The sequence below is a fragment of the Hemitrygon akajei genome, chromosome 7, assembly GCF_048418815.1.
Source record: "Hemitrygon akajei chromosome 7, sHemAka1.3, whole genome shotgun sequence".
Lineage (NCBI taxonomy): Eukaryota > Metazoa > Chordata > Chondrichthyes > Myliobatiformes > Dasyatidae > Hemitrygon > Hemitrygon akajei.
Window position 1 is genome coordinate 35878069 of NC_133130.1, and position 19603 is coordinate 35897671.

At 41.4% G+C, this 19603-nt stretch overlaps 1 protein-coding gene across 1 annotated transcript in view; it reads left to right on the forward strand.

The window, feature by feature from the left end:
• The window catches only part of LOC140730346 (potassium channel subfamily K member 12-like), a 75080-nt gene extending 59549 nt beyond the window's left edge, over window positions 1–15531 (forward strand). Inside the window, exon 2 of the mRNA XM_073050636.1 lies at window positions 9999–15531. Within this exon, the coding sequence (XP_072906737.1) occupies window positions 9999–10897 (899 nt within the window). The 3' untranslated portion in view covers window positions 10898–15531. The remainder of the gene's footprint in view (window positions 1–9998) is intronic.
• Window positions 15532–19603: the final 4072 nt, after the last annotated feature.

Here is a 19603-nt window from a genome sequence, read left to right on the forward strand (position 1 = left end):
ACACTGCAGGATCAGTGTGCAGCAGCAGGATTGATGTCTATTGTGGGTATCACCAATTGCAACCAGGCTTCTAACTGATTGACTTCCAAAGGGTTGATTGGAATTAGTCACTGTTTATTGAAACTAGACCTCATTACAAGTTCAATTTCAAGTTTAAGTTTATTGACTTTAAGCCACACACATGTATACAGCTAAACAAAACCATCGTTCCTCTGGGGCCAACGTGCAAACGCACTAGTACTACGAGTCACAGAGTACGTATACTTGCAGTCCATTACATATAGTCATAAAATAATTGCACAAGTCCCTGAGTGGCATGGCCTAAAGATTGACAGGTTGGCATAAAGAGAGAGGAGAGAGGTGCATGTTTATATAAGACAGTATCATGCCACTGGCACTATTACTGTGTAATAAAATGGGTAGTATAAATATGTATGTGAAACAGAATCAATAAAAGATGGAAAGTGACCAATGCAGAATGAGATTGTGTGTCTGTGACACAGCTCATTCAGACCGGGTGTACATGTGAACAGCTGGTGAAGCTCACAGAAGCAAACTTTGCCACTTGGGTCAAAGAGCATTGCTCCCAGGCACATATGTTTTTGAAGTTTCATGTGTTTCAAGTTAATAATGTATCAAGCTGGAGTCCAGCTCATCTCGGACTGTTTTGGTTATTCATTTCATTGTATATTTTGATGTTTCAAAATACATGTGACAAATAAAACTAATCTAGCAATTGATGTGACATATGTGACCCAAGACATTCTACACATGCATCAAGACCAAGAGGATAATTTGAGAGATGGTAGGATTACTTAAGGATGAAGAAGGGAACACAGGAGACTGCAGATGCTGGAATCTGGAGCAACAAACATTCTGCATGTAGAACTTGTTAGGTTGGGCAGCATCTGTGGGAGGAAAGGAAATGTTAAAGTTTCGTCTCAAACCTTGCATGAGGACACATGATTAGGTCCTGTTGCAGGATTTTGACCAAAAATGTGGACAATTCTTTTTCTCCTACAGGTGTGCTCAACCCATTGAATTCTTCCCACAGATTATTTGCTGATGAAGGAAGTGTGTATGAAGATGAGGTACAAATAAATACTTTGTGTTGGTATTCACCAAGGAGAAGGAAATGGTCGATAGAAAGATAAGTGTGGAGCATACTAATATGCATTTTGAGATAAAGAAAAAGGTAGTGTTGGGTCTCCTGAAGAACGTTAAATTCAGTAAGTCTCTAGGGCTGGTGGGATTTATCCCAGTTTATTGAGAGGCAAGAGCTGAAATTGTTGGGGCTTTGACCAAGATCCTTCTGCTGTCATTTGCTACAGGTGAGTCCTGGAGGACTAGGGAGTAGCTAAAGTTGTTCATTTGTTCATTTGGAAATAGAGATAATCCTGGGAATTACAGACCAGTAATCTCACATCAGTAGGGAAGCTATGGGAGAGGATTCTTAGGGATAGGATTTATAAGCATTTGGCAAAGTCTAACCTAATTAGGGACAGTTCAACTTGGCTTGATTTTTGATGGGGTGGTGAAAACAATAGATGAGGCTGGAGCAGTAGATGTTTACTTGAATGTTAGTAAAGCGATTGGCACAGTCCTTCATCCAGAAGATTAAGATGCACGGGATCCATGTGAATTGGCTATTTGGATTCTGTGTGACCTGCTGACTCTTCCAGTATTTTCCGTGTGTTGCCTGGAGTGCACTACTAGGTGTGGTAGTGGAGGCAAATACAATAGGGACATCCAAGAATTGGATAGATACACGAACATGCAACAAATGGAGGGATATGTAGACATAAGAGATTAATTTAATTGGATGTAATTATCTTAATTAGTTAGGCACATTATTGCCTGAAGGGCCTATCCCGTGTTCTGTTCTGTATTCAATGTTATGTCATTATTCACATGGTCATAATCTCTTTGCACATTTGTACCAGATTACTGATATACTGGATGAGACTCTCATTGTGGCTAACACTTCCATGACTCCTGAACTTGTACTCTCACAGACGCGACTTGAGTTAAAGAAAGAATTATTCCAGTGACTCGATTCCAGCATGATGTGTGGAATTCTCAAGACAACAAAAGAACCAATCAGGCTAACAGTCTAAAAACCATTCTCTATTTTTCTGCTTCATTGTCAATGCCTGAAACTCACCCTGGCCTCCATCTACACATCAAGGAGGCTGATGCACCATCAGTAACTCACTCTGAGACGTAAGAAGCGAGATATCGGCTTTTATTGACTGGAAGAATGAACAACACTACATCCTGGAGAATGAGGCCGGGCTCAGGTCTCAATCACCTTTATACAGGGGTCTGTGGGAGGAGCCACAGGAGCAGTCCAGACAGGTATATGTAGTTCACCACAGAGGCAAAATAATTGGAGTGACCCTATCACTAATTACTCCCCTGCTCTATGTATTAGGTCTAAAGAACAAAAGAGCCATTGCTCGAGCCTATCATAGAGGGAATTGTCCGTCTACACAGTGCTACTGGCAAACCTGTGAGCAGAATCTACCTCCTATTGAACTGAGTAAGTGGGAATGAAGGAGGTGAAGGGTTAGAATTTTGACAGTTCTGATTCATTCCTGTGCACACTGTTTACCTGTTACATCATCCTTGGTGACAAGAAAGGGTTCTTTCAACTCCTGACACAGGGCACCAATCTTAATGCACAAACACAAGAGATTCTGCAGATGCTGGAAAACCTGAGGAACACACACAAAATCCTGGAGGGACTTAGCAGGTCAGGCAGTATCCATAGAGAGGAATAAACAATTGATGTTTTGGGCTGACACCCTTTATAAGGGCTTAGAGGAAAGAGGAAGATGCAAGAATAAGAAGGTGGGGGGAGAAAAAGGAGTACAAGTGACCTCTCTCTCATTCAAAAGGCGAAGTAAGCCTACCTGAGATACCAAGATGCTGGGTTATGGACTGTAGTTTTTGATGGAAATCAAGTTCTCTTGGGGGTGGAGGGAGGTGTTTGCTTTTGCCTCCATGGTGTGGTGTGGTGGGGAGGTTAGTGCTTCTGCTAGCACGTGGGAGGAGGGTCAAAGCTTCTACCACTGCTTGTGCATGGGGGGATGAGGAGGGGCTTTGGGGCTCTGGTGTTTCTCTCATTCACTCTATGGGGTTTCTTGTTTCATGGATGTCTGTGAAGAGTAAGAATTTCAGGTTGTATACTGTATGCTTTCTCTAATATTAAATTGACCCAAGCTGGTAAGAGGTGGGAGGTGGAAGGGGTAAAGGGCTGAATGCGAAGGACTCTCATAGGAGAGGAGAGTGGTCCATGAGAGAAAGGGAAGGGGGAGGTGGTGGACAAGTGAGGAGAAGGAAAGCGCAAGAGTGGAATCGGAATGGGGAATAAAAAAAGAGAGAAGGGGGAAGGGGAAGAAATTACCAAAAGTTTAAATTAATTTTAATTTAGAGATACAGCACGTTAACAGGCCCTTCTGGCCCACGAGCCTGTGCTGCCCAATTACATCTATGTGACCAATTAACCTACTAACCTGTACATCTGTGGAATGTGGGAAGAAACTGGAGCACCCAGAGGAAACCCACAATGTGACAGGGAGAATGTACAAACACCTTACAGACAACAGTGGGAATTGAACCCCGGTTGCTGGCACTGTGAAGAGATGCTCTATCATTGCAGCACCATTCTTAATTCTCTTCTCTGCTTTATATCATCAACCTGTCCGACAGGACGTCACTCTTGCAAACTGCTACCGTTTTGCAGACAGATCTGTGGGAAAGAGCATGTGCTGATGTTGGAAACCGGAGTAGGCAGAAAAGAGAGATGCCACTTCTTTCATTCCAATGGCAGAAGCACAGAATGCTAGACTAGCCTCGTCACTTTTTAAACAGAATGCTACTTATTGCTATTGATTTTTGACTGGGTTAACAAATGGCATTCTTACCACCCACTTAATCTATTGACTGCACCACAGGAAAAGATCCCTGAATCATCATTAACCCCATTACAATGTAGCTAAGTCAACTTCCAAGCAAACTAAGACTAATGACATGCAAGAAGATTAGTTGATTTATTCCCTTCTGCCTCGGACCAAGTATCTCATCTAAATTGAGTTATGCAATCTGAGTAGCTACAGTGTGTGCCTAATTTACTGTACTGATGGAATATTCCACCTTACATCCCAGCACTTTTTGCAAACTATTTTATGTTCAAGTAGTTTTGAGAAACAAGTGGAAATATTTCAAAAGCTTTCCTAAAGTAGAATTTGTGTCGTATTTGGCGCAGCAGCATATCTACTTCCTGAGGAGTTTGAGGTGAGCAAGGCAGTCCCCCCTCCCTCACCATTCTGAGTGGCCTGACCAGCTGTGTCGCTGTCTGTTATGGGAATCGCAAGGCATCTGACTGCAAGACCTTACGGAGGATTGCAAGGGCTGCTGAGAGAGTCATCGGGTCTTTCTTCCATCCCTCTGGGATATTTATCAGGAACACTGTATATGCAGGGCCGTTATCATTATCAGTGATCCATCCGATCCATTCCACAATCTCTTTGATCCCCTACCATCAGGCTGGAGGTACCGTAGCATTAGGACAAGAACGGTTTGGATGGCAAACAGCTTCTTCCCCCAGGCTGTAAGACTACTGAACTCCCTGTCACTACCCAGGTCTCATCGCTCATGAAGCACCAGTAGCATTATACTGTTTACTTTTTGACTTGTGTCGTAAATGCTGAATGTCAGTCTTTTGGGATATAACTTATTATTTGTTAATTTATTTATGTTAATATTACTTTATATAAGTCATGTGTGAGTTACTGTACTGCGTTGTGCACCTTGGTCTGAAGGAACGTTGTTTCCTTTGTCAGTATACCTGTCTAGTACACAGTTGAATGACAATAGACTTGAACTTGATATTTTCTTTTAACAATAAGAACCAATTTGTCTCTCCTTTTGAGTGCAAAAGAAGTATTCTGAATACACATCTATTGCATATTTTATGTTCAATAATTTTTCAAAATTGTTTTAAAATTAAAAATGGAGGAATGATGAGATGAAGAAAGCCTGTTTTCTTCATTTTATTTTGGTTTTCAACCAGTTTCTAATTTTTTAATCCCTATAAGACAAAGGTGAAGAGAAACTGATAAAGCTCTGAGGGAAAGAGATCAAAATGTAGTTACAGATAATGAAGCCTTCAATATTTAGGTAGATCCCCTCCAGAGGAGGGAAAGAGGGAAGAATAGAGAGAGAAGAGAAAGACAGACCAATGGAGTGACAAGATTAAATAGGGGAATAAGGAGGGTGGGAGGAAGAGGTAGGCATCACCTGAAAGTGAGAGATTGGTAGGAAGAAGAATGGCCAGTGGAACATGAGGAAATCAGCATGACAGAAGGAGGGAGAACAATTTGAACGATAAGGCAAGGATTGGGAAGTGATTTGCTGAAGGCTATTTCTTTTAGCAATTCAAGCCAGCAATTAACAGTGGCCTTATTTTTAAAAGATCTCAGATTGCCAAATTCATCTCGCCTAGAGAGAAGAAACAGAATGGAGAGTAATAAGAGTGCAGAGGCAAGACAAGAAATGGAAAGTCAGAAGAGACAAAGCATAGTATCAGGCATGTAGGAAGATCAGAGGCAAAGGAGATGGTGGTTCTGTACTGCAGTTACTTGGCATAATACACGCTCTGAAATTCAGTTCAGTGCATGGAGCATATTTTTCATTGAAACGTTCATTGTGAGAACAACATTGGAAAAGCTTGGTGCTCTCCAGGGCAGAGCCCGTCACTTTAAAGGCAACTCAATGCATCAATCAACTTAAACATTCACCACCTGCGCCCCATAACTGGTGGGGCCATCAATTACAAAATGTACTGAAGCAGTTGGTAAAGGCTTTTTCATGAGTTTTGTACAGCTTCTTCAACGAATGGACGGTCCATACATTCAAATTAGTCGGAGACCCGAGGGATGGATGGATGGAGATAGGTCTGCTGATTGCCGACAGGCTTTAATCATCATCTGCCAGGTGGGAAAGGGGCATTTCTGTGCACCGTCTCTACACAACCACCCACCACACGCTCATGAGCAGCAGCGACCGGGGCTGGCTCGAGCCGAGCAGAGCTGGGAGTGTTGAGCGGACACACTTGCTAACTCACTGGGGCACGGGCACCAGATGGCGACCCGACTACCCACGCTTACACTCTCACCCTCCGCACCTGCTTCTATGATCTTCTCCCTCACACTGTGTTGCTCATGTCTTGACTTGCAAACAGTCTGGGTCAAGAACAGTTCATAAAATCGGATGATAAACATTCCTAAATATTCAGAATCAGAATCAAGTTTGTTCTCACAGACATGCATCATAAAATGTGTCACTTTGTGGCAGGGGTCCAGTGCAAAACTTGGCCATGGACGGTCCCAAGCCTGGCTACAAAAGGAGAAGGTTGGGCTTGGGACTAGCAAACCCATCCCGTAAAAACCCAGAGCTGCAGAAAGGCCAACAGAAGCTCCAAAGGCCTCATCCCTGAGAGAGGGAAGGATCTTTGCCAGGAAATCGTGTGGTGAAGGTGGAAGCCACAGGGCTGATCAACCTTCCATCAGCCTAGGCCCGAGGGTGCTGGTGAGCTGCTGTTGGCAGCCTGTGGCCCAGCAGGGCTGATGGGTTTAAGAAGAAGAAGAAGTCTGGCGCAAGGACAAAAATGCCACAAAATACAAAATAAATAGTACAAAAAAGAATAATGAGGTAGTTCATGGACCATACAGAAATCTGATGATGAGTGAGCAGAATCTAAATCATTGAGTATGGGTCTTCAGGCTCCTGTACTTCCTTTCTGATATAATGACAAGAAGAGGGAATATCTCAGATGGTGAGTGTCCTTAGTGATAGATTCCGTCTTCCTGAGGCACCGCCTCTTAAAGATGTTTCCAATTAAATAAAGAGAACCCTATTATAACCTGGAGACTGCCTGTACAGACCCATGAGCTCGATGGTCTACAAGGTACAACAAGAACAGGCTCTTGGGAATACCAGTGAGAGGATGCTCCTACCTCACACTTGGAGCTCGTGAATATCATCACCAGTGGTTCGTGAAAGCAGATCTTCTCAAGGACTATTAGAAATAGGCAGTAAATGCTAATATTGGTGATGACTTTCAAATGAATCCTGGAAATAAGCAGCTGCAAGAAAAGCCAGAATGCTGGCAATAGGTCCGTGATTCTATCACATCTCGACCAGGTCCTAGAAACTCTAGTCCATGAGAACACAGGGATTTCTGTCTTCTCTCTCCATAACATCAAAAAAGGATGAGACAGGAACTTCCTGGGGATCTTTGATCTGCCTTCCATTTTCCCCAGTGTCAAAAGGATGCAACAGGAGAGTTCCTAGGTTATCTTTGTGATTTGGTTAATATTACTCCTCACTGATCAGTACAAAATCAGATTTTTTGTCATTAACATGCTGCTGCATATCAGAATTTGCTAAACACAAATTGGGTGCATGCTTCTTGTATATTAATAGTGACTATTCTTAAAAATGCTTCCGTTTGTCTGTTCCTTTTTAACGAGGCAGTTATCTAAAATATGCTGCTGTTTCTAAATCCAATAGGCCGTGATGTTCCAATAGACTCAGTAAGCTCTTTGCATTGAACCAGTTAACACCTTTACTGAAAATTATTCAGCAATTCCACTGATAGAACCTGGTAGATTTACTCCTGTTTATAACTATCCATAACTCGTCAAATTTGTGACATGCTTTTGTGACCTTTTCTGACCTCTATTCTAGCCAGCCACTGATTCCTTCAAAGAAAATAAGATCAATGACTATGTAGATAAATGACACTGAAAAAATGGTCTATCAGGGCTCCCACGGTCATCTTTATCCCAGAGTAATGCTGTATGCTTTCAATAAATGGGACGAGTTCTGGGTGATCAGGAAGTGCGAACTATGCATCAACATGAGAAGGAGCAATGTAATACAAGTGTCAGTATTTGATAGAGGTTTACTCTGGTTTCCTTCTGTCTACACTGGAGTCTAGAAAAATTGATTTGAGCTGCATGCTTTTGCATCTTACTCACTCTCTACTGTTTGTTGTGCGGATTCCTGATGTGGTTATTGAGGGGGCTATGTTTTTGTCTCTGTGAAATGTGAGATATAATGGGTTCTCACTGCGTATCAAGTGGGTTCCATTTTATAGCTGTCAATATATTGAAAGTAAACAAAAATATCTCAATATGATAACTACAGCTCCACAGTATTGTAATAAATGGGATCAAAAGCACATTGGATTGACTAGACAGAGCAATTACTCAAAGTGCAAAGAGAGATGAAACTAGTTCTGCTGTTCAGATGTCCATTAGTCAGCCATTCCGTAAATCAGGGACAGCCTGTAATACAGGAGTTAGTGTTCATCATAGAATTACAACACTCAAGCTGGGTCACTTCTTCCAAATCCAAAGATGGTTTTATTTATTTCTATAAGACATTGGTGAGTCCTAGTTCGGAGTATTATGTGCATTTCTAGTCACCTAACTACAAGAAAGGTATCAATTAGATTGAAAGAATGCAGAGGAAATTTACAAGGATGTTCAAGTTTAGTTATTATTCAACTACACATGACTATTCTGGCCTCTTCCCCCTTCCTTTTCAGTCAATGAAGGGTCCAGGTCTGAAATGTCAACTGGTTATTCCTTTCCACAGGTGCTGCCTGATCTGCTGAGTTCTTCCAGCATTTTGTGTATGATACGTGAATATAGCCAAATGAGACAGCAGACCTTTGTTCCTCCAAGGTGCAAAATGCAAAACACATTACCAACAGCACACAGCACATTGCACATAACACATAACATAAACAGCACATAGGGCGCAATTCAGAAAAGCATACAGTGAGAAAGAAAAAATATTATGTAGCTTAAGTCCCTGAGTGGCATGACCGTAGAATTGGTGGTAAGTTGTCCTGGTCCAGCTTGTTCTCCTACTGAGCAAACACTGGAGGACAGCACTGAATGAACATGGGAAGGCTGCTCCATCAGGCGGGACCAGCCCTCATCCCAATGACGGATTCTAGAGCGCCCCACAGAGGGTCTCTCATACCACCACCACGTCTTCTCTTCTGGTCGGCTGGCACAGGTGAGCCCACGGCTTGGACTTGGTCCTTGCCATAACCAAGGCAATGCAGCACCCCTGCTGTTGGTTTCACCAATGAACCAGACTTACAGTATTCTATGTCTCAATGTCCAGTAGGGCCTTACGGTTACCAAAACATCCAACACAATTACTCCCACCTTTTTTTTTGAACCATGTGCCATCTTGGCACAATGGTACATGACAAGTCCAGGCAACAACATAACAACAGTCAGCAATAAGTCCAGCTCCATCACTATCGAACAACTCACTGATGAGACAGTCCCGCAGTACTTTATGTTCTTTGTATCCAGCATCGACTTTTGATCATAATAAAGACATGCAAGACAAAACAAATACACCTTTGATTGGATCTGGAGTGGCCACTACATCCACTCTCGTCCGGATTCGAGGACCTGATTTATAGGGAAAAGTTAAGAGTTTATTCCCTGAACTGTAGGACAACGAGGGGAAATTTGATAATTTTATACAAAATTATGAACGGTTTCGATAGGCTGCAAGCAGGTTTTCTCAACTGAAGTTGGGAGAGATGAGAACTAGAGGTCATGGTTAAGGGTGGAAGCTGAAATATTTTAGGGGAACATGAGGAGGAACCTCTTCATTCCGAGGGTGGTGAGAATGTGGAACGAGCTGCCAGCGCAAATGGTGGGTGCAGGTCAATCCTAGCATTTCAGAGATCCCCAAGACTGACCAGCTATTCATCATGATCATGGCTCTCACCATTTGTTTAGTAAGTAGAAATATCATTATAAATGCAGAGCATGCCTGTATAGATGTGTTTGGTGAGCTAGAATATCTGGTAAACAATTTGCTCTACTTGTGTAAGGGATTGTAGGTGCGAATGGGAAAACCATAAATTCCACCCTTTTTCTTTGTTGTTTTAGGTTTTGGCATGACAACCCCAGCGACTGTGGCAGGAAAAGTATTCCTGATATTCTATGGCCTTCTCGGATGTGCAGGAACCATTCTGTTTTTCAACCTCTTTCTCGAGCGCATCATCACCCTGCTGGCTTTCATCATGAAGGCATGTTACCAGAGGCAGCTACAGAACAAAGGTCTTCTGCCCCCCATCATTGGCCGGCAATCCACCCTCATGGACGCAGCCAGCCTGACTGGATGGAAGCCATCTGTCTACTACGTCATGCTAATCCTTGGCATTGCTGCCGTCATAATCTCCTGCTGCGCTTCGGCCATGTACACACCAGTAGAAGGATGGAATTACACCGACTCACTGTACTTCTGTTTTGTCACGTTCAGTACTATTGGTTTTGGGGATCTTGTCAGCAGCCAGAATGAGGCCTATACAAATCAGGGATTGTACAGATTTGGTAATTTTGTATTCATACTACTCGGGGTGTGTTGCATCTACTCCCTCTTCAATGTTATCTCTATTGTGATCAAGCAGTTCCTCAACTGGCTACTGAAGAAACTAGAATGTAGTTGCTGCCCGAGGTGCCGGAGAGGAAAGATGCGCACTGGGCGCCGCAACGCGATCACACCAGGACAGTCTCGAATCCGTAGGAGCCTTGTCCTGTCAGAGACAGATGGGCCATGTGAAAGTGATGCGGAGGGCAGGAGGCTTTCTGGGGAAATGATCTCCATGAGAGACTTGACTGCATCCAACAAGGTGTCACTTGCCATCCTGCAGAAGCAGCTGTCAGAAACGGCCAATGGTTACCCCCGAACAGTCTGTGTCAACACAAGGCAGAACGGTTTCTCGGGAGGGGTGGGAGCGTTAGCCATCATGAACAACAGGTTAGCAGAAACCAGTGAAAGCAGGTAATATGTGAAAGGCCTCACCAGCAAACAAGGTGGCTGGACTTAATTCAACAGCTATATCAACAGCTACTCATCCTGGTGTCTACTACAGCACAGCTTTATGAGAATCATTACATCTCAGTCCACATACGCTCCATCGTTGGGAGGCTACATCAGAGTTTCAGTCCCAATTTATGGGGTATATCTTCTTCCTAATTGCCTTTTTTGTTGCTTGCAGTACTTCCTGGAAGGATAAAATGTTTTCCTCTAATAGGTGATTATTATCAATTCAACCAATACTGGATCAGCTTGTTCAAAGTTTCTCCGAATCTTCAACATCTGACTTTTTCACTTTTAAAGAAATGTGCCTGATGGGAAATTCTCCTTCATATTTAAAGTAAGATGTAACACACAGTGCATGCCTGTAGATTCTGGTCTCTGGTTCTCAGATACATGCCACAGAAAGGGCTGGACTTGTTTTATTTGAAACCTGGCAATGCAAAGCCCTGGTTGTATTGGAAATGATATAGCTTTCAAATGTTAATTTTGCCAGTGAATGGGAAATCAAATAGCAGAAAATATTGTTGTTCGTAGTAAGCAGAATAAAAATTATTCTAAGTCTCAATAAACAGGACAAGAAAACAATCAGGGTTCATAGGAAGATAAATGGATCTGATTAAACAATCATTTCAGATTCTGACCACATTTTCCACTGGGCCACAGTTGTGTAATTACCCCTTCATATTCCTCCAACTGGAATAATTCATTTCAAACCATTGATTATTGTCTCTTTCAGTCTTTGGCAAAACTGCCTAAAATTAAGTGCAATCCAAATACAAATTGTGCCAGGGATCCATGAGGAACTGGTCAGTCTGTATATACAGCACAGTACAGGCCCTTCAGGCGACAATGTTGTGCCAACCTTTAACTACCCTAAGGCCAATCTAAAAATTGCCTCTCACATAGGTCTACAAAGAGTATTTTAAATGGCCCTGTTGTATTGGCCTCTACCAGCATCCCCGGCAACGCATTACACACAACCACCATTCTCTACGTAAAAAAAACTTAACTCTCACATTCACTCTATATTTTCCTCCAATCACCTTAAAATTATGTCCCCTTGTGTTCACCATTTCCAACCTGGGAAGAAGTCTACTTGATTTAGGCTCCTTATCATATTGTTCACCTCTATGAAGTCACCTCTTATCCTCCTTCGTTCCAAAGGGGAATATGCACCATGTGGCCAAGCAACTTCTCAGAGTGGGGGCATTTAGGATTAGGCAATAAATGCTGGCATAGCTAATGACACCCGCATCCTGCTAATGAATAAAAAGAGATTTTCATCCTGCACAAAGAGTATTTAAGCCAGCAATTGCTTTTGTCAGACAAGACTTGAAAAACAAATGACAGCTTTGTTCATGTCTGAGTAGACACAACTGTGTGATCTTTAAGTTGATGCTCACTTGCAACTTGTCTGTGGAAAATTTAGGAGGGAAGGAACTTCTGTCCTACTCAGATGTCCAACACAAACTCGATGAAAATTTATAAATGTGCAGGCATCACTTCCACTGATTTGAGCAAGATGTTTTATAAATACGTTCATCAAAATCCTACACCATTTTATGCCTAAAAACTGCAACATTGAAATGCAAATGTGTGGAACATCTTCTGTTATCTGGCCAGTTGAGTAGACACACCATACAACAGAGCATTCTGGAGTAGCGACTGTCCAAAGGCCTTAAAATACGGGAGACTGCAATACACATCTTTTGAGTGTATTCTGATATTGAATAGGATCATTGCTGAGACCATACCTGATGTCCACCAAAGGACTGCATCCACCCACACCTTTCTTCCCCAACTTCAAGATCATAAGAAAGCAGCAGGATCTGGCACATTGAGCCTGCTACACCATTAAATAAGATAATTGTGGATCTGACTGTGGGCTCAGCTCCACCCAAACCACTTTTCCACCATAGCCATGAATTGCCCTGCTATTCAAAAATCTATTCAACAACCTAATGCCCTGTCCTCCCCACATCATGGAGCTGCTAGAGATGGTTGTCCCATTGTACATGTGGACACGCTGCACAACCATTTCACAATCATTTTGTTCACATTGAATATTGTTAGATGGACACGTTTAACGGATTTGTCCTACACAGATGTATAAACAAGAAGCTGAAATTAATTTAATTCAGTTCTTTGTTGCACCACTTTCTGTTAGTAAGATTATTTTTTTAATTCTGCCTACTTGAAGTAAATTCCAAAAGTGTCAGTTAGCAATTGTAGTGTTAAATAGAACTAGCTGGATACCTTGATTGGACAGAAATGAAGATTGCAGAATGCTGCACCAATACAAAACAGAGCATGGAGGTTACTGAGGTTCTGAACAAATAAAAACAGGGTGTGGGATGAGTGATATGCAGTTTTGTGTAGAAGAAGCCTTTCCTTTCAATGTGTTTTAGCTATAATCTTGGATACATTCGCCTGCTGTAGTAAGTCTGAAAAGCAAGTCCAGTACAGAGATTTCCAACGCAGTGCCAAATAGTGTTGAGTTTGAGGCATTTTGACTCTTCTTAGTTCAATGTTTTAATGATAACTAAATGCAACAGTGGGGCAAAAGAAAACACACCATGGATCACGACGACCATTTCCAGCGTTGACACGGTCAGTGAACTGGTGAGTGTTTAGCCATGTTGTTTGAAATGCACAAGGGCAAAATTAAAATGGTCAAGCCATTACTGGACCTCAAGGTGATGTGCTGGAAAAGCAAAGCTGAAGTTTTGGGGTCACATTTCAAAGTGTCCATTGGGCAAAATGGAATAGCCTATTAGGTTATACAACCCAAACAGCAGGCCAGAATCATGATGGAAGTTGGATGAGGCTCTACAATGTAAAGATGATAAAGCAAGGGAATTACCATTGGATAATGTTCATTTGAAGGCACATTTATTTTCTGTGTATTTCATTAACAAGTGAATTGAATACCTCAGATGGAAGAAATGAATGTAATGCTTTAGGTGACAAGTCCTACTAAGGAACTGAGGCTCTTTCAGACAACAGAGTGTAAGAAAAGCACAACCCAGTCAATGAAATTCCTTAAATAATTAGTATATAATCAAAATAATGCAGCTGCTAGAAATCTGAAATATGAATAGAAATGCTTCAATTTAGCAGATGATATGACTTTAGAACAGAGAGAAACAATGTAAATCTTTCAGGTCAATAATCTTGAATGCAAACTCAGATTGCAATTACAGATCATCAATCTGGAACGTTAACTCTTTTGCTTGTCATGGATTCTGTCTGACACACTGAATATTTCAAGCATTTCTGTTTTTAATGCCATAGTTATATTTTATTAGTCTTATGATTGAAGGCTAACATGTCCTGAGTAACAAGACAATGAATGCATCAGGAGTCTTAGGAAGAAGATGGTGTAAGACATAATTAGCAGTGCATAGGATGGGAAGCTCACAGATGTTTGTTAGGCTGGTATGTAATCAATTTTTCTTCACTGTGTACTGTGCAATTACTCTTGTTTGATAAAAGTAGTTCATTGTTGAACCTATGCAACTGAAGTATCTGAATGAAGGAGACCCAGTTACTAATAATACAGTATACCATCTGATTATCTTCACAGAGCAGAGAAAACATATTGGTCATCAGGTTACACTGCATGTGAACCCTCATCGCCTAAATTGGCAACTACAGCATAGGCATTTTGCATCCATTTTTTTGTCAGTGTGGGTATGGCATTGTGAGGTTCACACAGCACAGGTACACTGCCTGTCCTCAGACAAAGGGTCTCAGACGAAGGGTCTCGGCCCGAAACGTCGACAGTGCTTCTCCCTATAGATGCTGCCTGGCCTGCTGTGTTCCACCAGCATTTTGTGTGTGTTGTTTGAATTTCCAGCTTCTGCAGATTTCCTCGTGTTTGTCCTCAGACACATGGGCTGCATAAGGAAATGCTCCTGGTGATCTAGAAAAGCAATTTATCATTCACCTGACTGGCTGGCATTTCTAGGTCGGAGTATATTCCTGTACAATTTGTTTAGCCCTTACTTAACGAAGTATTGTATCGTCAACAACTGAAGAAAAGTATATACTATATAGCACTATTGCACATTTCAGCTTTGGATTAAGAATATCTGACAAATGGATATCCCAGCATACAGTCAAGTTCCTATAATATTTATAAATTCAGTAGTCCAATGTATTCCAACGAATAGCGGAACGAGTTTCCCCTCTCTCCATTTTTAATAATCATTCCTTCTTACCATTCTTATATGGTTTTGAAGCCATCCATTGCAATATAGTGGAAGTATAGCAATGAAATCGAGTGATTTTTGTGAATTTTCTGATGGACTAAAACTTACTTATTTTTAACTATTTTTACTAATAGTTAAAAATGAACCTATTAGTTGCCTGCCTATATATCAGAGTTAGCTTGAAATGCAGCTAAAAAAGACTTCTAAGTTATAAGCAGCAAGCCAGCAGTGAAACAATGTTGCTTTACCTCAGTCAGCGAGCAACTTGAAATAAATAGTAAAAATATACACGAGCTTGAATCACAAGGGACCATTCGAAAAATCTCAGAAAAGCATTTTGTATCTTTCACCCCATGCCTTCGACATCTTATGCACTCAACCTAAATGTGAATCTAGTTATTAATAAAACCTTGCACTATGAATATAGCTTGTGTTCTATGATTCTTTCACTGTGGCAAACAGAAATAAAATATTTTTTTTCACTTTGAGCACGTGTAAAGCGGGTGATTGTGAGTCACCACCTTGCTAGTTTTTAATTCAATTGAGCTGGATCAAAAGAAACAGATATTTTTTCCATTAGACATAGAAGGGTCCATTTCAACTCACCTTGTCGATGCCAAATCATGGGACAACCTCTAAACCCCAATAAATTACTCTTTGCTCCCTCGATTCTCATTGGCTCTCCCCAAGTTCTCTCACTCAATTGCTACTAGACATCTTGTCGTGACCAATTAACTCATCAACCCCAATGACTTTGGGATATGGGAGGAAACTGGAGCACCCAAGAACCCATGAAATCAGAGGTAGAACACGTAACCTTCACACTTACAGCACCTAAGGTCAAGATTGAACCAGGATCACTGGAGAAGTGGGCTGTGCCACTGTGCCATTCACAAAATGTGTCAATTTTGTCAATTTTACATTAATTGACAGGATCATATCTACTCTGATGTTTCTTCAAACTAGACTAAAGTAAACCTTCAAAGCAGTTTGCCACAAGTATCTAGAAGCTAGAGATGTCCTGATTACCAGTACATCTAAAAATAATTCTCAGTCATTAAAATTAATCTCTGGCATCTTAGAAAGATGCGGCTATTCACAGTCAAATGGAGCATGTGGAAATATTTTTATGTGCAATATGATTTTATTCATCTGTTTAATTCCATATGGTCAATGCACTTTGTCTTGAAAATATACAACAGTAACCACAAATATTGTATGTTTTCATTTTAGTGCATGGAATCATCAGAATGCAAAATGTATTAACTATAGTCAGTAGTTACTCTGCTGGTGTTTTGAATTCTGACTCTAATTTATTTAAGGCGTAAGTTGAGAGTTTCATGATCGATTGGGACATCAAAAATTATGGTGAGAAGGCAGGTGTATGGAGTTGAGTGGGATCTGGGATCAGTCATGATGGAATGGCAAAGCAGACTTGATGGGCTGAATAGCATAATTCTGCTCCTACGTCATAAGATCTTATGATTGTTGACCTACAATCAAATGGCACACGTAAGATATTTGTCTGCAGTGGATTCTTAGCTCCCAACAGTGTGCACTGTGGAGAATATAGTCTGAAAGCTGTAAGGCACAAGGCGCCTCACATCAAATGCAGTGTGACCAGTTTTGTCAGAGGTTCTTCTCACAATATACATGATGAAAAATGACATGAATAATGTCACCCAGATTTACACACACTACAGTTCTTCCTTCAAAAGGTGACATTTAAACTGATTTAATATATTTACATATCTGGCAGTTTTAAACAAGTCACCTATCTTTGTTTTGACTGTGAATTTTGTAGTTACACTGGTGTGCTGAGCTTACTGATGTTGATAGCATCCATTTTGTGACTCGAGGCATCAACCTGACGTTTCTTAGTCATGTTCTGGATTCTTCATCATCTGTAGGACTCACTGCAACCAGATATTCAAACTGATTATCTTCAATGTTACTCACCAACAAAATAACTTTTGGAGTTGTATCTCTCCATTGTCACCTTGATATCCTATCTTCTCCCTTCTGACATAACTAGTCAGTACACATAAGTTTCTCATGTAAGTTGAATCTCTTCCCAATACAGCATGTTTGTTAATTCCTTTTTCTCCGATCCTTCACCTCTGCCATATCTGTTCCCCAAATGAGGATTTCCTTTCCAGGACATCAGAGATATCCTCCTTCTTCAAAAAATGGTCCTCCACCGTTGATGCCAACTTCGCCCACATCGCTTTCATTTCCCAGGCATTGCCTTAGTTTCTTCATCTCCCTTGCATCAGTTCCTTTCAAGATCAGAAATGTACTCTTTCTTCACCCTCATCTCCTCCATTTCCCAGACACCTGCACTCATCCCATCTTCCCACCACCTTAGCAGTGATGGAGTCTCCAAGAGTCGCCACATCCAATACCTCATTCTCTGTAACTTCTGCCATCTTCAAACAGACCCTATGACCAAACACATTTATCTTCCCCCCACCCACTTTCTGCCTACACCTGATTGCACCCTCCATCCTTCCCTTGTCTATTTGTCCCTCCCCACTAATCTCCCTCCTGGCACTTATCCCTGCAAGTGGCAGAAGTGTTCCTTTCGCCTTGTCCCTCCCCTCCACTCAGGCCACAAACAGACTTTCCAAGTGAGGCAACACTTCACATGTGAATTTGTTGGGGTCGCCTGCTGTACCTGGTCTGCCGGTGTGACCTCCTGTACACTCTTGCTGTTTTCATTGCTGTAATGCATCAACATGAGGCAGAGCACCCTCCACATCATTTTGCTTATATTCCTTATATCTGAACTCAGAACCATGTTGAGACAGAATGTAGCACCTCGATATTTGTGAGCTCACACTGTGTGATTAGGGATCTGGATCCAAGAATGGGCAACAAAAGGATTATGGTCAGTAATCACTGTCAATGGTCTCGCTGGCAAGAATTATTAAAGCCACAAGATTCCAAATATATTTGTTTCTTTCTTCATTTTAACAAGCATTAATACTCTTGTGGCCACTGCTTGAGGCTGTGCTGATAACATCCATTTCAAACAAGTTCTAGCCTGTTTTTAAAAGGCTGCAATTCACCAAAGAAGATTTGCTGCTCAGATTCTCCTTACAAAGACTGTAGACTTCCTGCTGGCCCTTCCCCCCCCCCATGGATGTGCCATGGTTTATCAGTTGTTAATAAGCAATGTCAGTACTTCTTCCAGGTCGTGCAGAAACCTGGCATAATATCGAACCGTACCTGAGGGTTTTCTGCATTTTACACCAAGTTCAACTGGTTTTTTTAAACTGGCATTAAATAAGTCACTTCCTTCTGCATTCGGTTGTGTTTGCTTTTCGGGGATCGATGTTATTCTAATAGAGCCTTTTGAACATCTTCTCCATTATCTAAAGATTGTCCATTTCTCTATCCATTAGGAAGTCTTCATGATGGCATGAACTCTGTAACATCTTATTCATGATCACTTGAAATGATGATTTCAAATGACTTATTGATGGTGACTTTACATCATAAGTTGTCTTAGTATACGACATGTACAGGTGTTAATTGACAGGTGGCATTGGCTCTTTATAACCAGGGTAAGCTAACAGTGGCATGGGTCAGAACCAGACTAACGAAGATTTTGGCCCTATTCAATCAGCATTCAGATTCAGAAGGGCATTTATTACAACTTGGTTAAGAATCACTCTATAATCTCTATGGAGCTGAGCTCTCTTATCTGCATTGTCCAGTCACTTGGTGCCGTTCACACTAACACATTGTTAAAGTTTGCTGAACTCCTCCCCTCAGCAATTTAAGTGATTAAATTGGCTTGACATTTGGTTTTCAGTGAAAGTGAGCATGGTACCCTCGACAGTTCATATACAAATCCTTAAACATATCTTTATATTGCTTCAGAGTATAAACATGGTTATGATGTCTTCATATTAAATGCTTTTTCAATCCGCCCTCAGTTCTCTCAGCTCCTTTTCTTTCCAGCAGAGTTGATCTGTTTGTATAACCTGATCCAATTATTACTAAGGACAAAGAACAGCACAGCACATAAGCAGCCCCTCAGCCCACGATGTCTGTGCCAAGCACGATGCCTGATGAAACTGTCTGCCCGGGCAGGCTCATATCAGATTCATTACTACTGACTTGAAATTTGGTGTTAGCAACAGCAGTACAATACAAAGACAGAAATACCTATAAATTACAAAAATAAGTAAATAATGCCAAAAAAAGAATATTGATGTTCATGGACAATTTAGAAATCCGATGTGGAAGGGAAGAAGCTGTTCTTAAGTTGCTGAGTATGGGTGTTCAGGCTCCTGTACCTCCTCCCTGTTGGTAGTTCCTGTGTTTGTCTAAATAACTCTTATGTTTGTTTCTTGCTAATGGCTCTTTACCAAAGTTGTTAATATCCACACCCAGCCAATGATGCAGTTGCATCAATATTCATGTTGATGTCTTGATTAAGGGTTGCA